The sequence below is a fragment of the Musca domestica genome, unplaced genomic scaffold (assembly GCF_030504385.1).
Source record: "Musca domestica strain aabys unplaced genomic scaffold, Musca_domestica.polishedcontigs.V.1.1 66, whole genome shotgun sequence".
NCBI lineage: Eukaryota > Metazoa > Arthropoda > Insecta > Diptera > Muscidae > Musca > Musca domestica.
Genome location: NW_026712376.1, coordinates 2,727,117 through 2,748,705, shown reverse-complemented (window position 1 = coordinate 2,748,705; position 21,589 = coordinate 2,727,117). Strand labels below are relative to the sequence as shown.

The 21,589-nt window shown below is 34.7% G+C and overlaps 1 protein-coding gene and 1 non-coding gene across 2 annotated transcripts in view; one reads left to right on the top strand and one right to left on the bottom strand.

Moving 5' to 3' along the window:
- Positions 1-12,170, bottom strand: part of LOC101898725 (uncharacterized) — a 296,976-nt gene extending 284,806 nt beyond the window's left edge. Inside the window, exon 1 of the mRNA XM_059129706.1 lies at positions 10,731-12,170. Coding sequence (XP_058985689.1) covers positions 10,731-10,830 — 100 coding nt within the window. The 5' untranslated portion in view covers positions 10,831-12,170. The remainder of the gene's footprint in view (positions 1-10,730) is intronic.
- Positions 1,680-2,803, top strand: LOC109612104 (uncharacterized). The gene is made up of 2 exons (XR_009343893.1): positions 1,680-2,375; positions 2,466-2,803. It is a non-coding gene; the product is annotated as an uncharacterized LOC109612104 (transcript).
- Positions 12,171-21,589: the final 9,419 nt, after the last annotated feature.

The window sequence follows — 21,589 nt, the reverse complement described above, 5'->3', positions numbered from 1 at the left end:
CCTCCCATACAAAGGGTCAACATTTTGGATAATTATTACTCTTATAAAATACGAAATTAGAATCAGAATATCTTCAAATTTCACACATCCCAAATTTTTTTACCCTCCACCATTGTATGGGGGTATATGAAGTTTGTCATTCCGTTTCTAACACCTCGAAATATAAATTTTAGACCCAACAGGATTCAACGGAATTCTTTTAAATTGCGCTAAATTTTCTGTGACAGAAAATTGTTTATATAGTCCCATATATCGGTACCTTCCTATATTCGGTATTTTGATGATTTCAGCGACATTATTCACGCAAATTATTTCAAATTTCGTATTTGAAGTTCCCACTAGGTACTACAGTCTATCAGAAACTTGTATTTGCAGATCCTGGGGTATCTATAGCCCCCATATATCGGTACATCCCTATATTCGGTATTTTGATGATTTCATCGACAATATTCACCGGTATTGTTTCAAATTTGGCATTTGAAGTACGTAACGGGTAGTACAGCATGTGCCAGAAAATTGCCTATACAGGTCCAGGTCTTCATATAGACTCCTAATAAGGGTACTTTCCTATATTCGGTATTTTAATGATCCTGGCTACATTATTCACCGGAATTTTTTCTTGTTTTGGTTTTTAAAGTTTGTAATGGGTACTACAGTCTATGACAGAAAAATGTATATGCAGGTCCAGGTCTTATATCGGTATATCCCTACACGATTAGTCGGTATTTTGACGATTTTCGCTGCATTATTACCGGAACGTTTTTCAAGTTTCGTATTTGAATATTGTAATGGCCTATGAAAAAAATTGCCACTGCTAGTACACGTCTTCGTAATGACCCTACAACTTCCTAAATTCGGAACTTTTAGAATTTTACAAGATTTTATTTATTTTTTATTTTAATTTTTTTTTTAAATTTCCAAATTCGTTCCTAGCGGTCATTTAAAGTTCGGCCCGGCCGAACTTATTGCTTTTTTACTTGTTTACCTATCAGGAATGTTCCCCTTTCATTATGTCATTTTGACTTCTTATAATATAGAAATGCTATTTACATAAAATTCTTCATTTGATACAGCCCTTACAGCGGTCTTGATTATATTTTACAAATCAAATTGCCTTTAACTTGATTTTTTTTTGAGCGTAGAATACTTATTCGCAAAGCATTTCAATGACCAAAAAAATTAAAATATGGACCAAATTGGAGACTCATTATGGCCCTTTGGCATTTAGGGTGCATTGTCAGGAAAGAATTTTAAGAAGAGTCGCATTACAGATATTGCTAAAATTATGATATCGATCATTACACAACATATGTTCTTAGTAGAAATCTTAAATATTATGTGCGATTTTAGAAGAAAATGAGTGAATTATTCTAAATACTGGCACTTTGTGGATTAGGTAAGAGTTTATCCACCTGACCTACGATGTGCGAAGTTGCAACCAGATTGATTACTCCCTTGGCTTTGTGTGGTATTTGATGTCATAATTTCAGAAGAAACTCCTTATCATAGCTCCCATTCTCATTAGTATCAAGTATCTGAAACATCCCAGCTGTAATATTTCACACGTTAACCCCCGAAACCCTTAAAGGAACGAATATACATACGTAGTTAATTTTAGCAAAGAGCATGGGTGTCTCTGTTTGTTTTTATTTGTTTACCTGTCAATGCCCGAAGAAAATTGCTAATGTTGTTATGGTGTCATGGATTGAAACAAACAAGAATTATTTCCAAGAAATGCATGTTTATTTACATCGTACGTAAGGGGTACGGTCAGATGTTGAACTGATAAATGAGGAGCTACAATAAGAGGTTGTAGATAAATGGAGTCTGATTATCACAGGGGCAGGTAAATACAAATAACAACAACAATGCAATTTGGTTCACGTGGGTTTCAGTCATTGACAACCCGATATTCTGATTTAAAATATTATTTATTTTGCCAGAATATTGTAGACGAATTTTATGCATTCTTTGGGGTAGCCATTATTCATAATTGTAAATCTCTATTAAATTCTACATTGCAACGCATCCCAATTAGGTTTGCTTAATTTTAAGTTAAACTGTGCAACGAACCCCTTATTCAATGTCGCATCTGCGCCCACATAAAATATGTTATGATGGCAGACACCGTGGTAGATATCTGGAAATTTTCTTATAAATAAAACATTGAAACCTTATCACAATATCAGTATTCTTACAATATCGATCATAATCATAAATGACTATGAAAATTTTGGGAGTAATTGTTATACTAATATTGGCTTACGCTAAAAATGCATTTGGCAATACCCGCTTATGTGGTGCAAAATTGGATATGGCCCTATTGGATGTATGTGGCCAGACGGGATTCAATACAAGACTGAAGAAATCAAACGGTAAGAGTTACTATTTCCTATTTGCTCTGTACAAATGTATATGTGTTGCGGGTGTTTGTTTTTTATTCCATCTTCTGGATGCATTATTAGTTTCACCGGATATCATGGAAGTTCTAAATCCCATGGCAACTTTAAGCGATGTATTTCGGAGTCAAGAAGAAAATTTTCTGGCGAAAATTCGTAGACGCCGACAGGGCATTGTCGATGAATGTTGCAGATTGAAAGGTTGTACGTACAGCGAATTGAGTCAATATTGCAGTAGTAGTCAGCTGTGAAGTTAAATCAATCATGAAATTATAATAAACGAAACTAAGTGAGAGGTCATGGTCCTTTGCCAATTTTTTCTAATTAATATTGAATCCCAAAAAAAAAATGGTATACATTCTACAAGTATGTTGTAAAAAATTAAATAATTCTATAAGATTTAATTCATTTTGGATATTATGTGATTTTATTTTTATGACTGATATTGTGGGCAAAAAACGCCTACATATCCCTATGGAACAATGAGGGTGTAGGGAAAACCACAAAAATCTTTTGGGGCGAACCCGATGAGATAAAAACGAAGAACCTTATATTACTAGGTAAAAAGAGATCAGTCAGGTAACAGGCTTCCTTTCGGGGCACCTGAGCCTACAAGCTCATCTGTACAAGATAGGATGTGCAGAAAACAGTATATGCTGGGCATGTGGGGAAGATGACGAAACATTGGAACATTTTCTCTGCCAATGCCCAGCGGTTGCAAATATCAGATCCAGTTTCTTAGGGAACGACTCCATACCAGACCTTAATCAGACCATGATAAATGATATAATACAGTTAAGAAATTTCATAAAGGCAACTGCATTTCAAATATAACAGACTGTAAACTGCCCGCCTTCTTCAAAAACCCTTAGTCTAGAGCGGATAACAGGCCTATACTGGCTTAAATGTATGTCCAACAGGGCATCTGGCGAATTGCTTCACCGCTCTTTTCAACCTAACCACAAATGGCTATCGTTAAAGAACTCCAGCATTTAAATTTGAATAAATCTTTTGTGTCTCGTACCATCACTCTTTACCGTGGTACTGGTAGCGTAGCCCGACGCCAAGGAAGTGAACGGAAGAAAAAAGCAACATCAGCAGAAATGGTTCGATAAGTAAAGAAGCGACTTGATCGAAACCCGCATCGCAGTGGCCGAAAAATGGCTCGTGAGCTGAACATATCGCAATATCCCATACGGCAAATATTAAAAAATTTGCTCGGGGCAAAGCCATTGAAATTCCAAAAAGTGCATGAACTTACACTGCAAAAGAAAGAAAATACACTCAAAAGAGCTAAAGAGTTGCTTCGCTTGGCTGAAGGTCGTGAACTGCCGAATTTGGGTGTCTCCGATGAGAAAACATTCGTTGTCCAGCAGTTTGTACACAAACAAAATGATCGTGTTTACCGATGGTCGCTCTCCGCTCGTATTAATCAACCGTGGCATCAGAATAAATGCCGAATATTATAGCGAAAATATTCTGGAGGGTGTATTAAAGCCTTGGGCACGCAAACATTTTGGCCGCAGACCTTGGACATTCCAACAGGACTCAGCACGCGCCACCCAAGTATGGTTACAAAATGTGGTTCCTCCCCCATACAAGGTACTTCCCGATGTTCACAATTTTGATAATACTAGTCACATTTACCCACAAAATTGTTATTTTATACCCTACACCACATAGTGGTATGGTTATGATGACTTTGTGCATTTGTTAGTAACTTGCAGAAGGAAACGAGATAGACCCATACCTGTGAGGATCTTCATAGAATCACTTTCTGAGTAGATTTATACATGCCAGTCCGTCTGTCCATGTTTTTTTTTTTTTTTTTTTTTTTTTTTTTTTTTTTTTTTTTTTTTTTTTTTTGAAAATGGATGATTTTTTTGTTTAGCCCACAGATGAACTCTACTGAAATTGGTGAGTATTGGTTCTAATTTAGATATAGCTCCCACATATATCTTCGTCCGAATTCGAGTTAATTGTGCACCAAATGGCCAGTTCAAATTATCTGCATTTTGGCACTTCCGACAGAATTCAGCCTAGAAGTTTGTAATTCAAATTTGGTGAAAATCGCTTCAGATACAGCTATAGCTCCCATCCGATTCGTCTAATTTGATGCTAAATTCCCTCACATGCGTAACATATATATAGTTCGATAATAATTCTGCCAAATTTTATCGAGATCGGTTCAGTGTTAATTATCTTCGAAAATAGTTCTACCATCGAGATCGGTTCAGATTTTTAATTACCTTCGATATGCATCTTCATCCGATTTTATGGTTATTGTCCACGATATATGCAATATCAGCTCATATTGGACAGTTTATGGGCTGGTGGCATCGAAACGGCTCAAGCTGGAATATTGAAAATTTGCACGAGGAGTAGCCTTGCTGCAGAGGCGGGTGATAAGACTGGAGTTTTGGAAATTCCTACTAAAAGGACACGAAAAGTACTAAAATGTATTAAAAATTTAATACTTTGTATTGGACAAATGGAATGTGCTACAATTCAGAAATTGAAAATGATGGAGTGCAGGATATATGCATCAAAGGGTATCGTATACTACAATTGCACTAAATGGTACTAAATTTGGTAATGGGGGAAATTATAGTGCTGAAATCCTAAAATTTCTACTGTTGGTTTCACAGGGTTTTCATATGGAGACGTTGGACAGTTTTGGACAGAAAAATTAAATGTGGGTCCATTGTGCAACGATTTTACTAATATTCTCGCCGGTAAACTTAAACCCCACAAAATATATTCTTGATCAGCATAAAATTCTACGTCGATTCAGCGGTGTCCGTCCGTCTGTGGAAATCACTCCACATTCCGAACGAAATGAAGTAGGTTGGTAAAATTTTGCTCAAATGTGTATTATGTCTGCAGGACTTTTGGCATTGCAAATGGGTAATGTAGGTCCACGTTTTGATATAGCCCCGATACAATGGTATCTCCCGATATTCAGTACTTTGATGAATTCTTTAAAATTTGGTATTTGAAGAAAGAATTTTTAACGGATTTTATTTTTGAAAATTGCCAAAACCGTTCCAAATGGTGGAGTGTAATCAAAGATCGGCCCGGCCGAACTTATTGCTTATTTTCTTGTTTCTTTTTAAAAGGGAAAAACTTGAAAAATGTATAAAACCTAGAAAGTCGGAAAATTTAGTACGAAATATGAAGTTATGATAAAAAAAATTGTCATACTGAACAAATTGCACTTTTTTGGCACTAAGAAGGCCCAACACGAACTGTTGAAACGAATTTCAAATTTTAAGGCGGACTTGTCACTGACAAAGTAGCAGGCACTTTCAAGTAAAATATACTTCTAAAAAGCATATGTTTCGCTGAACGAATTACACAAAATTAAATAAAGCCTTAATAATTGGAAAAACATTCTTACTTTCCTTCCCAACAACAAAATAAGTTGCATTAAACTTATGAAGGCATATGCGCCGCTAAGACGTACCTAGCTGATCATCCATCCGTCCATCCACAAACTTTGTGTGCTGCCAAAAATCTGCTGTCCTAACAAAATCATGAAGACTGGGTCACAAGCGAAGATTTTGGCCATGTGCAAAAAAAAAACCCAACTTTTTTCTTAAATCCAAAATTAACTAGTTTGCCCTTTTGTGTGTATCTTTCTTGGAGTTCCACTAGAGTTCTTTTTTATGTTTTCCTTCTTCTCCACAATTTTTGGCTTCATTCTTGTTTACTTATCGTGGTCCGAACTAAGTTTTAAGGATATGAAAATGACAAGAAGGACTTCATTTTTGTTCTTGTGCATGTATGTGAGTGTGTGTTGTGCTGTGGCACAGCTTTTGCGGCACTTATCTGATGCCAAGTTTGATTATTTATATGGGGCAACATTTGTCGTTTGCAGAATCTCTCTAATGGATGTCACATGAAATTAGCACATGTGTCATAATTTATAATGCTATAATACAGCAACGTTGTTGTTCTTGTTGTATATCGTATCGTTGTGCTGTACATCCTGTCCAGTGAATTTCTGTGGTCACATGTTAATTGGTAGAATGGTAATTTCGGGTCAGATTATGTGCCACAAAAAACAGACACACACACACATATACGCAGCGCACCGCATAGACAAACGTTTCTAATTGAAAAAGGCAAGATATTATAATTAAATCGGATTAAAGTGGTAATGAAACTCAATCACCACAAAAAAAGAAAAACTCATGTTAATTTCAATACAAATTAAGGTAATTACGAAAGGATCAATATTTCAAACTATTAGTGTTCAGGCAGAAAGTCATAGTCTCAATAGCTAATTGGAATATACGAAGTTACAGGACAATTATACAGAGAAAAAGTCAGAATTTGAGGAAATTGGAGAAGAGGTCAAGTAGTTAATATAATCGACAAACCCGTTTGAATAAATAATTGAATATATCCTGTCTGGCTTGTCTTTTCCTTAAATAAACAGTAATAGCTTAGAAATCTAAATCTTAAAATGTGTTAAAGAAGACCTATCAAAGTGTTATATTCTTAAAAATCCTCATAAAATGCCGTCTGTAGATAAAAGACTTCTGGTTTGATTTTCTGTTAGCTGCGACGGCAATATTTTTCAAGAACAAAAAATCAGAATAATACATATTTTGTGGGGACCCCTAAAGGCGTTCCCTGTTTACATACGATAACTGGTTAAAAATAAATTTTAGAAAAGTAGCCATTTATAAATTGGCCCATGTATTTGTATAATCTTATTTGTATAATCCCCCTGGGTATTAAGTCACAATTGATTAGAAGAAAACATGGACATATGTTGCTTCCGAATTTGATTTTCATATCCGAAACCCCAATTTTGGCGTCACCGATTCTTTGTAATTATAGGGTGAATTCCAAAAAAAATTCACAGGATCTCGAGGCTACTGTTAAGAGTAAGATAAACAATTTGACATCATTTTATGGATGAAATAAGCTACAAAACGTATATACAATTTAAATATTCATTATGCAAATATTTCTCCACTCAAAAAATCAAATGCAAAAAAACAGCAGGTTCGTCGAGGTCTAACTTTGAATACTCTCCATCTTTTCGCAGAAATTTATAAAATTAAAAAAGAAAAACCGTTGAAAAATACTTCTAAATTCAAACAAAAAATTCCGAATGTAGGAAATTACCATTATATTGTCGCCTATACGAAGACATGGACCTGCATATGCAATTTTTGACATAGGCCTTTCGAATAATAAAATACAAAACTTTAAACAATTCCAGATAATAATGTCGCTAAAACAATCAAAATATCGAATATAAGGAGGTACCGTTGTATAAGGCTACATAGGCATTTTTTCGTCACAGATGGTACCACCCATTACGAACTTCAAATACGAAAATTGAAACAATTCCGGTAAATAATGTCGCTGAAATATAGGGAGGTGCAGTCATATGTAGACTATACAAAAACTTAGAACTATATTGACAGTTCTATGCAAATATGTTTCTGACATAATGGGACGAATTCGTGTAAAAAATGTGACTAAAACACCTACAGACCTTAATCTATAGACCTAACACACACCTGAGTAAAATTTTATTAAACTGTTTTACTTTGTTCGGAAGCTACATTAATATGCATAGACGGACGGCCTTCGCTAAATCGACATAGAATTTAAGCTGATGAAAAAAAAATATTTAAATACCTCGTGAGGTCAAGCGGAATGACAAACCTAATATACTCTCCATACTATGGTGGAGGGTACAAAAATTTGATTTTTCCCTTGGAGCCAATATCGGTGATGGAAAATATTGTTCCAGATCTAAGAGGATTATTCGAAAGGGGTATATCTAATTTATGTATTGAAAAAAAGTAAGCTAAGGCTTAAGTCGGCCGGGCTCACCATATGATACCCATATGATATGAGTAGATTTGAAACTCGTTTGTCAAGAATGAAGTAAATTTCAAGATATAGAGAACCCAGTATCTATTACTGAAATAAATTAAAACTGCTCGTTTTTCAATTATCGATTAAAACGGATATGAATAATGGAATAAATTCCAATTTGAAGTCAATATTATGTTCACCCATTCGAACAATTCTCATATATAAGAAACAAACATTTTCCAACAAAAAAAAAAAAAAAAAAAAAAAAAAAAAAAAAAAACAGTCAGCGGGGCAGATTAATGATGCCAAAAACAAACAAGAATCGGTTTGAAGTAGATCATACCACCTACCAACATTTGGCTTTGGAGCAGTTATAATTTGGCTTCAGACGGAACTACTGTAGTTGAAGCATATCCAATTCTGAATCTATTTTCACTAAAATTGACCGAGACATTAGAGACATTTTAATCTTTTATACCAAATAACATTGCTATATAGTACATGATATCACTCCGAAAAGGATTATATTAAAAAAATAGAAATCGAGCCTAGTTCCACAAAATGGAAACGCACGACCCGAATTTCACTCCACTTGGGCTGATATTAGCCATTATTTGCACAATAAACAAGAAATCGGCTTAAGGATATATATGGGAGCTATATCCAAATCTGATCCGATGTCGATAAAATTTGACAGATGTATTTTTGAGCTCCAAAAGTTATCAGGTACCAAAGATCATTGTCCTGGAGTGCATATTGTGCAAATATGTGTAGTGCAAATTGCAACAAAGTCAAACGCAATAATTTTTTTTTGTTAATTTTATTGAATGAAAGCAAAAAATGTCGGAAAAAGCATCAAATTTTAGAATAAGTTTAGATTTGTTCCAATTGGTCACCTTTGACACAAATTATGGCCTTCAAACGGCCAATGAAACCGTCACACGCTGCCCGAATGTTGCTCTGCAGTATTTTAGCCCATTCCCGGCGAAGCGCTTGTTTGAGGTGATCGACACTTTGGTATTCTTTAGGGCCAACCTTGCTTTCCAAAATACTTCAGACACAATAGTCCAACGGATTAGTATCCAGAGATTTAGGTGGCCATTGTGGCTGGAAATGAAGCGAGGACCCTCATTTTGTGCCCATTCTGGGGTGGCGCGTGCTGAGTGCGATGGTGCGATGGTTCCTGTTGGAATGTCCAAGGTCTGCGGCAAAAATGTTTGCGTGCCCAATGCTTTAATACACCCTTCAGAATACAACGAATGTTTTCTCATCGGAGAAATCCAAATTCGGAAGTTCACCACTTTTGGCCGAGCGAAGCAACTCTTTAGCTCTTTTGAGTCTATTTTCTTTCTGTCGTGGTGTAAGTTCTTAAACTTTTTGGAATTTCAATGGCTTTACCCCGAGCTCATTTTTCAATATTTGCCGAATGGAATATTGCGATATGTTCAGCTCACTAGCCATTTTTCGGCCACTGTGACATCGATCAAGTCACTTCTTCACCTTTCGAACCATTTCTGCTGTTGATAGACCAATCGACGCGGAAGTTAGCATGTGGCTAGAGCTTAGGGCTGAGCAGAAGCCTTCCAATTTTGATGGTCATCGAGTAATATTTGGTGGGTGAAAGAGACCATAACATTTAAATAAAAGTCAAATTTCCCATTAAACCGCGAATATTTGTAATCCTAGCAAAATCACAAATAGACGAACAGGTCAATTCTGACCGTTTTGTAGAGGTCGATAGTAGATACATCGGATATATATGCGAAGCGAAGGAAGGCGATGTTAGCTAGAATGTTTATATCTCAAGAATGGCTGGACCGATTTTGACAAATTTTGTCAATTCAGAATGCCCTCTTGGCATAGAAGAATAAAATCTAAAAAAATCGCATAAAAAGATGCCAAATACAATGTTAATATATTTTTGTAGTATTTTGTGACATATTTTTGTTTTGTTTTTTTTTTTTTATTTGTTATCGCATGCGGTTTTTTCAATTTGACTTGTAATATTAAAGTATACATTTTGTAATATTTTTTACCTTACAATTTCAATAGTGTTCGTCGTGCACAAGATTATATCACAATCGAGATATAAATGAGACTTGTATTTTATTGCTCAAAATTACATTGACAGATAGACAGACCTACGGTAATGCATAAATCCATTTAGAATATGATTCTACGAAGATGATCGACAAGATCTATGGGCCTATCTCGTTTTTTTTTTACATATTACAAAGAAATGCACAGAGACGCAATACCCTGTACAACAGTGTGGTGTGGGGTATAAAAAACGCTGGCTGGGTACTTTCTGAAATAGACAACAAATAACCCAGTTCAGAAAACCTGAATATTTAGAAAACCAAGGCATGTGTATTTAGCACCGTATATCTAGAAACCATAACATATCTCCTATCCAAAAAAGTTCATAGTTTTATATAAGGAAGTATTTAATTCAAATTATAAAAGTTTTCAAAATTGACTTACCTATTCTTGCATTGGTACATTCGATGAGTAATGACCAAACTAGAAGTATAACTTGTAAAACGCCTGCATTTCTACAGCTGTAGTGATTGAGAACAGACATGTTTGATGGAACTGTATTCGTTCTGCTCTCCTCTGCGTCGTTAGGTGGGCTATTGTCGTTGTCTTAGTTAGTTGTATTTTATAAAAATTTTATATTTTTCCTAACGGGGTTTTGAATATGCTTTGATTTCAGTTTTTTTTTTGAAAAAAAATTTAAATTCCTTTTTTTTAAAAATCGTTTCAATTTTAATGGTTCACGTGGGGTTTTATCACCTTGGGTTTGCGTGTTAAGATTTTTTTATTATAATTTGTTTTTTTTTGTCTTGTTCTTCTTCTTTTAAATTTCACACATACAACAAAATTTATGTAAGGTATTATAATATCCACATATGTATATAGAGTTTTGTATTAGGCAATAACAACACTTTCAATGCCACCGTGAGCAATTCTTCGAACTTTATTTCTTGCTGCTATACTTTATGTCTGCGAAGGATTGTGTTTCGTTTCTTTTTGTTCTGTTTCATGGATTTATTTGTTTTCGCAAATGGAAAATACCCACTGTAAAAGTTGGCTCAGAAAGTTGCTTGGTTTTTCCGTGGAATTTTAACTTTACATTGTTTGATGTTTCCACTGCAATTCTTGGCATTTAGGGTCTACCTTTTACTGTACAATTTGCAAAACTTAGTTAGTGGTAGTAGGGTACTATTTTCTTCTTCTTTTTTTTTTTTTTTTTTGTATTTTGATAAATAAACGTTATTAAATAAATTCCTTATTTGTATATTGTGTCGTCAAGTAAACGAAACACTTTGTGATTACTTTTTTCTCTCAGCCGTGTATATTTGGCAGTAGGATTAAGCCCTTAACGATATTCTCACTTTATGGCTTAAACAAAACTCACATATTCACACACACACACGAGCACACACATAGCCAGGTATATATAAATTGCGACTTATTGCCACACATGTATGGCTTTTGGGCTTTTGTTTTACATTCGTTTTTAGTTTGAAAAGGCAGAAAGGTAAACCTTCGTTTGCGAATATGGCCTCTGTTTCTTCTTCTGCTGTTGTATGATTGGGAGCCTGGAAATATTTTCGGGGGGCTTTATGGCGGATCAGCAAAAAACTTGATAACTTTTCTTATTATTTTTGTATTTGGAAAACAACTTACTGGCTCCTTGGCTTTGCGAGCAGACAAAGCGTATTTATGTCCATGAAGGGAAAAAATCACCGTATCGCTGCAATGTTGTTAAATCACATGTGTAAGCCAAGTTTTTTTTTTCCTCAACGTTTCACAGCGAAACTCAACCGCTTGCTTTTCAGGTTACATTTACTCTGACGTTTGTTAGTTTGTTTGTATTTATGTGAGGAAGCTTTCCCCTGGTGTTGGCGACCCCCAAAAAGCAAAACAGTTTATTATTGTTATTTTATTCCATTTATTTTGTTGTTATTTCCCTTTCGCCCTTGTGCTCTTTACGACAAATCCTTTGTTGTCCTGCTGCTGCCTTGCTATGAGGAAAACTTTCGTATTCTCCACGTTCAACAGCCTACACTTTATTATAAGTTTCTGTAAAGTTTTTCCATTTTGACGTTGATGTTTTCTTGATGTTTCAGCTTCTGCCAACTTTCAGTTCCGTTGCTTGTTAGTATTAATTTAATATTTACTAGTAATTCTATACTTCTTAAATGTATTTTGTTGTATTTTCTTTCGTTTCGTTTTTTTTCTCTTTGTTTTGCCTTAGCACCTTTGATGGAAGTGCTTCATTAGAAATGATGGTTGCTTATCTTTTCGGATATTAAGTTTGTTTCTGTTGCTTTGTTATTATTTTCTTGTATGTGTTTGATATTTGGATGTTGTTTTCTTATTATTAATATTTAACTTGTTATTTTTTATCTGAAAGCAAAAAAAAAAAATAGAAAAAAAATATTTATCAATTCAAGTTTAATTAATATTGAAATCTTAAATAAGGTTGGCCAAGGAAATGTATTAAAGTTTGTTTTTTTATTTTGTAATTATATTTTCTGAAAGCGTAGGGTAAGTGTGCCTAAGTTCGGCATGTACCAGTAGTCGGCACTTTTTATTTTTAAGCCCAAATAAATGAAACTATTATAACTAAATGTATTTTGTTTACTTCAAATATATTGCCAGCTTTCGCTAAAAAAAAGATGATTTATTCTAATAAAAATTAAATTTTTGTCTGTGAAGGTCCTCAACAATCCATATTCTTAAGAAAAGTACAATAAAGACGTCGAATCAGTTTAACTAAACAAAAATATTATATTTTAATGAATTAATTTATTATTATTATTAATTATTCTTACAAAAAAAAAATTGGCATGCCGACTGTTGGAACATGCCAATTGGCAAAAAAGCATTGTTTTAATAAAACTACAAATTTATGAAATTCAATAAAAAGTTATGAAAACTTTATTTATTATTGCAAAAACTATACAAAATTCCGAATCTGAATAAATTAACTTTGTAATAATTGAAAAGTTCCACTCAGAATGGTGAGCGATTAAAAACGCGAAAATCCTAAAAGTGCCGACTACTGGTTCACTTACCCTATAATGAATTAAATTTAAAAACAGATTTAAATTAATACTCGGTCTACCAACGCGTAAACATGCCAAGAACAGCTGACCATGAAAAAAGCAGGAATATGCCAAATTTAGTCCGCATAAAGAAAAGGGTTTGGCCTTCAGATTTATTAATTTCATAGGAAATGGCAAGCGTGCAGGAAACTGCAATCTTTTAAAGTTGAGTGAAATTGGAGAATTCGAGGTAACAACATAATTCCCCGTAATAATCGTGTCCTCAATTAAATTTTTGTGTAGTTTTTTACTGTTAGCCTAATACCATTGCATAGGCGTTGTGGGTCAATGATTCTTAATAAAATCATATCCTAATCTGAACCGATTTCAAAATAATTTGACAAAATTTACTTTTACACCAAATTTCGTAACACCACCCATATTTCATTGAAATTAGAGGTACATACCGTGTTTGGTGCATCAAATATGTGAAATCGGACGAGAATATATATGGAAGCTATTCCCAAACCTCAACCGATTTCAATATAATGTGACCTTTTTTTTTGGTACCAAATTTTGTCTCTCGGTCGAATTTCATTGGAATCGAACATATCTATCGTGTTTAGAGCATCAAATATGTGAAATCGGTCGAAAATATATATGGGAGCTATATACAAATCTAAACCATTTATTCTTGCATCAAATTTTGTCGCTCATGTCGAATTTCATTGAAATCGAACAAATGTATCGTGTTTAGAGCATCTAATATGTGAAATCGATCGAAAATATATCTGGGAACTATATCCAAATCTGAACCGATTTCAATATAATTTGAAAATTTATTTCCTAATCAAATTTCATCACACATTCCGAGAATATATATGGGAGCTTTATCTAAATGTGAACTGATTTCAATATAATTTGGCAAATTACTCATTACTCATTCCAAATTTGGAGACTGTATCTATAATCGATCAATAGATATGTGCATATAAAATCTAATTTTTTGGAAGGTACCTTCGATTCTGATGCTATATCTCGAGTTCCCATAATTTTACAAATCCTAATATTTGCATCAATGCAAGGTCAGATAGACAAAGTGGGTCCACTACAGCAAGTACCTCCCCCCACAAAATTTCAACATTGTGAATAATCATAACTCTTTTAAAATGTGATGTAAGAGTCCGATTGTCTTCAAATCACACACATTACAATATTTTTATAAACCTAAGATCTAGTGTGAAAATTGAATATATCGGTTCACTTCATGCTCACAAAGGGACAAAATTTTGAATAACCACACAACTAATAAACAAACGTTTGTTTTATAAAAACAACAATAAAGGGATTAAGCCTGACCATTTTGCAAAAACATAACCAAAACTGTGATAAAATTCGAAATAAGCATCCGGTTATGTTCCCATTATTTGTACTATCACAAGATCTGCTGTGAAGATGGGATGTATCGGTCCATTCCCGCTGGTACCTCTCCAACAAGGAGTTAAAAATTTTGAATACCCATGAGGTTCATAAAATGCGAAATTAACATCCGATTCCATTCACTTGGCACATCCCAATATTTCTATCAACACAAGATCTGTTATAAATATGGGAGGGATTGGACCATTTCTTCTTGTACCTCTCCACACAGGGTTCAAGACATTGAAAAAACCAAACGCTTAAAGAAAGCGACATAAGCATCCACCTCTCTTCAACTTTCACAAACACAAACATTTTTGCTAACACCTGATCTGTTGTGACAAATGATATCTGGGTTGCCCATATTCGACGGACCTTTGGGCCTTTTGGGCCCATTCCAATCGACGAGGCTTGTCCGCAGGCAACCTTCTTTGCGTCAATTGAATTTTGTACGGGAATAAATGCAAATCAATGCGAATAATCCGTTGTAAAGTGGACCGAGCCATGCCCAACTGATGAGGACGGCGTTTTTGGGATGTTCTTGGGGAACTCTCAACACTGGCTCGTACGGCAGCGATATTCGCGGCCGATCGCCTTGGTCGACTTTTATATGGCCTCTTCGGATTAGAAAGAGCCTTACCAGTCGAAAATTTTTCGTATAAACGCTTAATGGTGTTCTTAGAAGGCCACTTCTCACACTTTTTGTTTCACAATTGACTTCTTCTGTTGAATGTAAATTTCAATTATTTCAGAGCGCTCGTGTGGCGTGTATTGGTTGATGGTAAAAATCTGCTTGGACTGACGCTTCAAACGCGGTATGTCATTAAGCGATGTGACATCTCTGTCAAAAGTTATGGCGTTGATGGGTCCGTCGAATATGGGCAACCCTGTATCTGCGAACCCCTTCAGGTACCTCGCCAACAAAGGGTCACAATTTTCAATACTTTTATCTGTCATAACTTGCGAAACAAGTCAGAGATACTCTAAAATTTGCTATATTTAAATATTTCTCTCAATTAAAAACCTGAGATTGATATGGAATTTATGATTTTGCAGATTTTCTTTTAATTTTGCTCATATCAATATGTTTATCTGTATGTAGTTGAAGTATGAAAATGGAATATTTCGATCGACTATAACTTGCACCTCACGCACTTTTTAACATTCTGTAAAAATAATCACATATAAAGTGAAGTAACCAATATAGTCCAAACCTTGCAGTTCGCAATATTTATATAACATTTATTTAGGTCCGATATAAAATATAAACATTGGCTGAGGTTATACATCTGTCGGCAAAACCGATTGATATTTTTATACCCTGCACCATACATAGTATGGATGGTATATTATACCCTGCACCATACATAGTATGGATGGTTATTATATATAACGGTACCCCCCGATATTCGGTATTTTGATTATTTCAGCCACATTTTTCAACCTAATTGTTTGATAATCCACACAAGGAGTTCTTTTTGAGTACTTTACACTCTGAAAGAGAGTTGTCTATATAGGTCCACGATATCGAATGCAACGGCACCCCGATATTCGGTATTTTGATGATTTTAGCCACATTTTTCAATTGAATTGTCTGAAAGGAGTCCCTTATGAGTATTTCACCCCCTTAAAGAGAATTGCCTATATAGGTCCACATAGGTACAGGTCTATAGGTATATCCCCCATATAACGGTACTTCCCGAAATTCGGTATTTTTATGATTTTAGCCACATTTTTCAATGGAATTGTCTGATAATCCACACAAGGAGTTCTTTGTGAGTACTTTACTCCCTGAAAGAGAATTGTCTATATAGGTTCACGATATCGTATATCCCCCATATAACGGTACACCCGATATTCGGTATTTTGGTGATTTTCGCTATATTTTCCAATAGTATTGTCTGAAAATCCACACAAGGAGTTCTTTGTGAGTACTTTAACCCCTGAAAGGTATTTGTCGATATAGGTCCACAATATCGTATATCCCCCATGTAACGGTACCCCCGATATTCGGGATTTTGATGATTTTAGCCACATTTCCCAATGGAATTATCTGAAAATCCACACAAGGAGTTCTTTGTGAGGACTTTACCCCAGACCTAGATTTGTCTATATAGGTCCGCAATATCGTATATCCCCCCATATATCGGCACCTTCCGGTATTAGGTATTTTAAAGATCTTAACGAATTTTCAATGGATTTTATTTTTTTTGAATATTTTCTAATTCGTTCCAAATGGTGAGGGCTATTCAAAGTTCGGCCCGGCAGAACTTACCGCTTTTTTACTTGTTTAGCTTGTTTTTTTTTTGTCCTATTGGTCACATCTGCTCCCGTTAAGCGTGTAGATTGATTAACACAAATTCGGTATGCCATAGCCAGCGATAATAGAAATTAAGCCACGTAATTCTTAGAATTAAACAATTTAATTATTTACATTATTTATAACTTAACTAATAAAGATTACACAATCGACCATTACACCAATCATTTCCAATTTATGTTGTAAACAAATTTTATTATTAGCCGGGCCAAATATCATTGACCAATTACAAGGGGGCCTACAAAGCTGCTGCTGACGAGAATGTAACAAGTTTTTTTTTCTTGGGCAAGGATAATACAATTAAAAAATTAAAAATTAAAGTCTCGAACAGTTAATTGAGTTGGTAATTAATTACAATTTATAGACTTACTTCGGCTGTAAGACACGCTATGGCAGTAATGCAATTAAGACGTTATTAAATGAGTTGGTGTCGAGGCGATTTATTTGAATTTTGTGAATAGAAATGAAGTAAATTCTAGCTGAGTATATCTATGACCATTTCATTCATTCAGCAGAAAAAAAAAACACGGATAAAATTGAGATTAAACTCAATATTTTAAAAGACGACAGAATTTAAGAATCCTTTAGAAATTGTTAAGTATCCGTTAAGGTGATAACTTCAAACTTTTAAGTTTCTGCAAATAAACCATAAAAGATGAAAGAAGGAGTCTTTGTTGTAGCTTTGACGACATTTGGATAAGGAAGCGAGGGTGGTTTCATTGCCAGATGGAGTACTTAGAAATATTTAATTAAGTTTCATGGAAATATTGTGATGTGGAAAGAATGGCTGTAATGAGGAACTGTTTTCGCTTGGTATAAAATAATACGTTAAGTTAACACCAAATTCAATTGGAAAATATGAAACATATGAACAAGACCCTTATAATAACTAACTTCGGGGGTTTTCATTATATAACTGCTGTACCAAACGGTAGACCTATATAGGTAATTTTTTGAAAATACCGATTCCACATAATAGAACTCAAAATTACAAAATTTGGCATTATTAAGTGAAAAACATGTCAAAAACGTAAAAAATACTTGAAATAGCAGTTATCCTTCTAAGGGGACCATTCTTAAAATTGGATCGATTTAATCAATTTTTTGTTCCAATAATTCAGGATGTAATTTAAAGTTCTCTATATAATTTAAAATCCCTAATAATCGAAATAATCATTTTAGACCCAACATAGTATATATATTCTTGATCAGCGATTTAGCCCTGTCCGTGCGTCTGTCCGACCGTCCGTTTGTTGTAATCACGCTACAGGCTAAACTAAATAAGAAAGAAAGCTAAAATTTTGCCCAGATCTCTCTTTTGTCTGCAGGCAGGCCAAGTTCGAAAATGGGCTATATCGGTCCACGATATCGTATAGTCCCCATATAACGGTACCCCCGATATCCGGTATTGATGATTTAAGTCACATTTTTCAATGGAATTTCAATTATATCTTGGCAGAGAATTATCTATATAGGTCGACGATATCGAATAGCCCCCATATAACGGTACCCCTCGATATTTTGTATTTTGATGATTTTAGCCTCATTTTTCAACGCAATTGTCAGAAAATCCACTCAAGGAGTTCCTTGTGGGTACTTTATACCTTGGAAGAGAATTATCTATATAGGTCTACGATATCGTATAGCCTCCATATAACTGTACCCCCCGATATTCGGTATTTTGATGATTTTAGCCACATTTTTCAACGGAATTGTTTGAAATTCTACACAAGGATTTCTTTGTGAGTACTTTACCCCAGATATAGATTTGTATACCCTACAACACTATGTGTTGGGGGTATTATAAGTTTGATTGGGCCAGAAGTTATGTAACACCTCGAAATATTGGTTTCCCACTTAGGAAAGTATATATGGATCTTCCTAGCTCGCCGAGCTGAGTCGATCTAGCTATGTATGTCCGTCCGTCCGTCTGTCCGTCTGTCCATGTTAATTTGTAATCACCCTACAGGTCGCAATTATGGCCCGATCTTCACGAAATGTAGAATGTAGGTAGGGCTTGGACCAGAATAGAACCCTATTTCTTTTGCAGATGATTGCCAAATGTTTAGGGATTGAAATGGACCAAATACTGAAAAAAATGTCGGATTTTGCAGTAGCTATACAGGTCGCAATTATAGACCAATCTTAGACCAATCGGAATTTCGCATGTAGCTAGAGTTTAGGGCGGGGAAGAAACCTACCAATTTGGGTGGTCATCGGATAATATTTAGCGGGTAAAATATACCATAACTTTTGTGTTGAAAAAATTCAAAATTTTTCATTAAACCGCGAATATTTTAAATCCCGGCGAAATCACAAAGCCATCACAAGGTTACTTCTGACCTTTACATTGATGTTAACATCCAACAAATCGGATATATAGCAAAATATGTGCGACATATATGTCTATCAAAGAAGACATGCTTGAAAGTTCTCTTATATGTCGAGAACGGCTGAACTGATTTCGACAGTTCTCATTAATTCAGAATGGCCTATTGACAGGAAAGAAAAAACGTCTAAAAAAATCGCATAAAAATATCTCTCTAAAGATGAAAATATTGATTTTGTTAAATTTTCTCATATATTTTCAATTTTGTCCTTTTTTTGGCATATTTTCATTTTGAATTAAACATTTGGTAATACTTCTACAGCTAACATAACTAAGTAGTTAGGATATCAGGATATCATATAAAGATCGCATTTATGGCCCGATCCTTACGAAATTTTGCATGGGGATAAGATGAGGGTCAGAACAGAAGCCTACTCTTTTTGGAGATGATCGCCATATATTTAGGGGTTGAAATGGACCAAAAAACTGCAAAATTGTCGTACGTAGCTCATATAGATGCGTTTCAGTCAAAAACTCATAATAAATGTTAATCTTTTGCCTCTTCTGAGAGATTATAGGTCTTTGGGAAATATTGGTTCCAGATCTAGGAAGACCATTTATGTGCAAAATCTACCAATAAATTGGAAATGAGCAAATTAGTTTAAGTTGCTATTATTCGAAAATTAGAGAACGAAACCTGATGGTTTTCTTTAATTATTTGTCACAATATCTTGTGGAATTCTTTCGAGTACATATCTCGCCTATATAAACTGTATAGTTTATTATAGTGTTGTAGGGTATTCAACGGTCGGCCCCGCTCGACTGTAGCCTTTCCTTACTTGTTCTATATAGGTCACAATAAAGTATATCCCCCCATATATCGGCACCTTCCGATATTAGGTATTTTAAATATTTTAACAGAATTTTCAATGGATTTTATTTTTTTGAAAATTTTCTAATTCGTTCCAAATGGTGGGGGTATTCAAAGTTCGGCCCGATCGAACTTGCTGCTTTTTTACTTGTTGGAATTTCAATGACATTACCCCGAGCTCATTTTTCAATATTTGCCGAATGGAATATTGCGATATGTTAAGCTCACGAGCCATTTTTCGAACACTGCGATGCGGGTTTCGATCAAGTCGCTTCTTTACTTGTCGAACCATTTCTGCTGATGTTCCTGTTTTCTACAATACACTTCCTTGATTCCTTGATATTTATTCACATTTAAATGCTGGAGTGCTCTAACGATAGCCACTTGTGGTTTTCCACCCAAATATAAAGATATCACAATATCACGCATGGTACATTGAAGAGAAGGTAGGTCAACTTTGAAAAAATTGCAAGTATAGAGGTCTACCTGTTTGGCTTGTAATGTCAGAATTACTATCAAAACAATAAAAAAGCAAACAACTTGTTGCATTGATTTTGAATAAATAATTTAAAACCGCGAAAACTGAATGAATGGTCAAAATTTCTTTTCAAAATCATGTTCTATATATCTCTTATGGTTTATTTCGCGACAAAAACTGTAGATTTTGTCGATGCATTCGTTGCAATAAGCATTTTGAAAACACCCGAATTTGAATATTTTCTGAACAATTTTTTATTATTGAAAAGAAGACACACACATAAGCAAATGAAGTTGACATATTAAGCCAGAAAAATAAAAAGAATTGAAATCATATGGTAGTTCTGCCCTACCTTGAATTCATTGTACCATGATATCACGATTGAATTCCATCACGAATAACTTTTTTTTCGGAAAATTCTCACCAAAATGCATTTGTACAATATAATGAGCTATCGTTGGAATAATTTTAACAGCTGTCGAGCGATTGGCTTAAAAGTGACAGCATTCTGAAGTTGGTTCCATTTTTTCATCTCATCCTGTATATTGTGGGCGATAACCTTAAAATCGGATGAAGATGTGTATCGAAGCTATATACATATCTGAAACGATCTCGATAAAATTTGGCAGAGGTATTTGCGAGCAGCATCTGATGCCTGGTATCAAATACCATTGTTGTGGAGTGCATATTGCGCATGCGAAAGACTTAAAACCCCAAATCGGAGAAACATATATATGGGAGACAAATCCAATGAAGTTTGGCAAATTTATTTTTAGACCAAATTCCGTTTTCCAAAATTAAATTTCATTGAAATTGAAGAAACATATCGTGTTTGGCGCATCAAATATGTGGAATCGGCCAACAATATA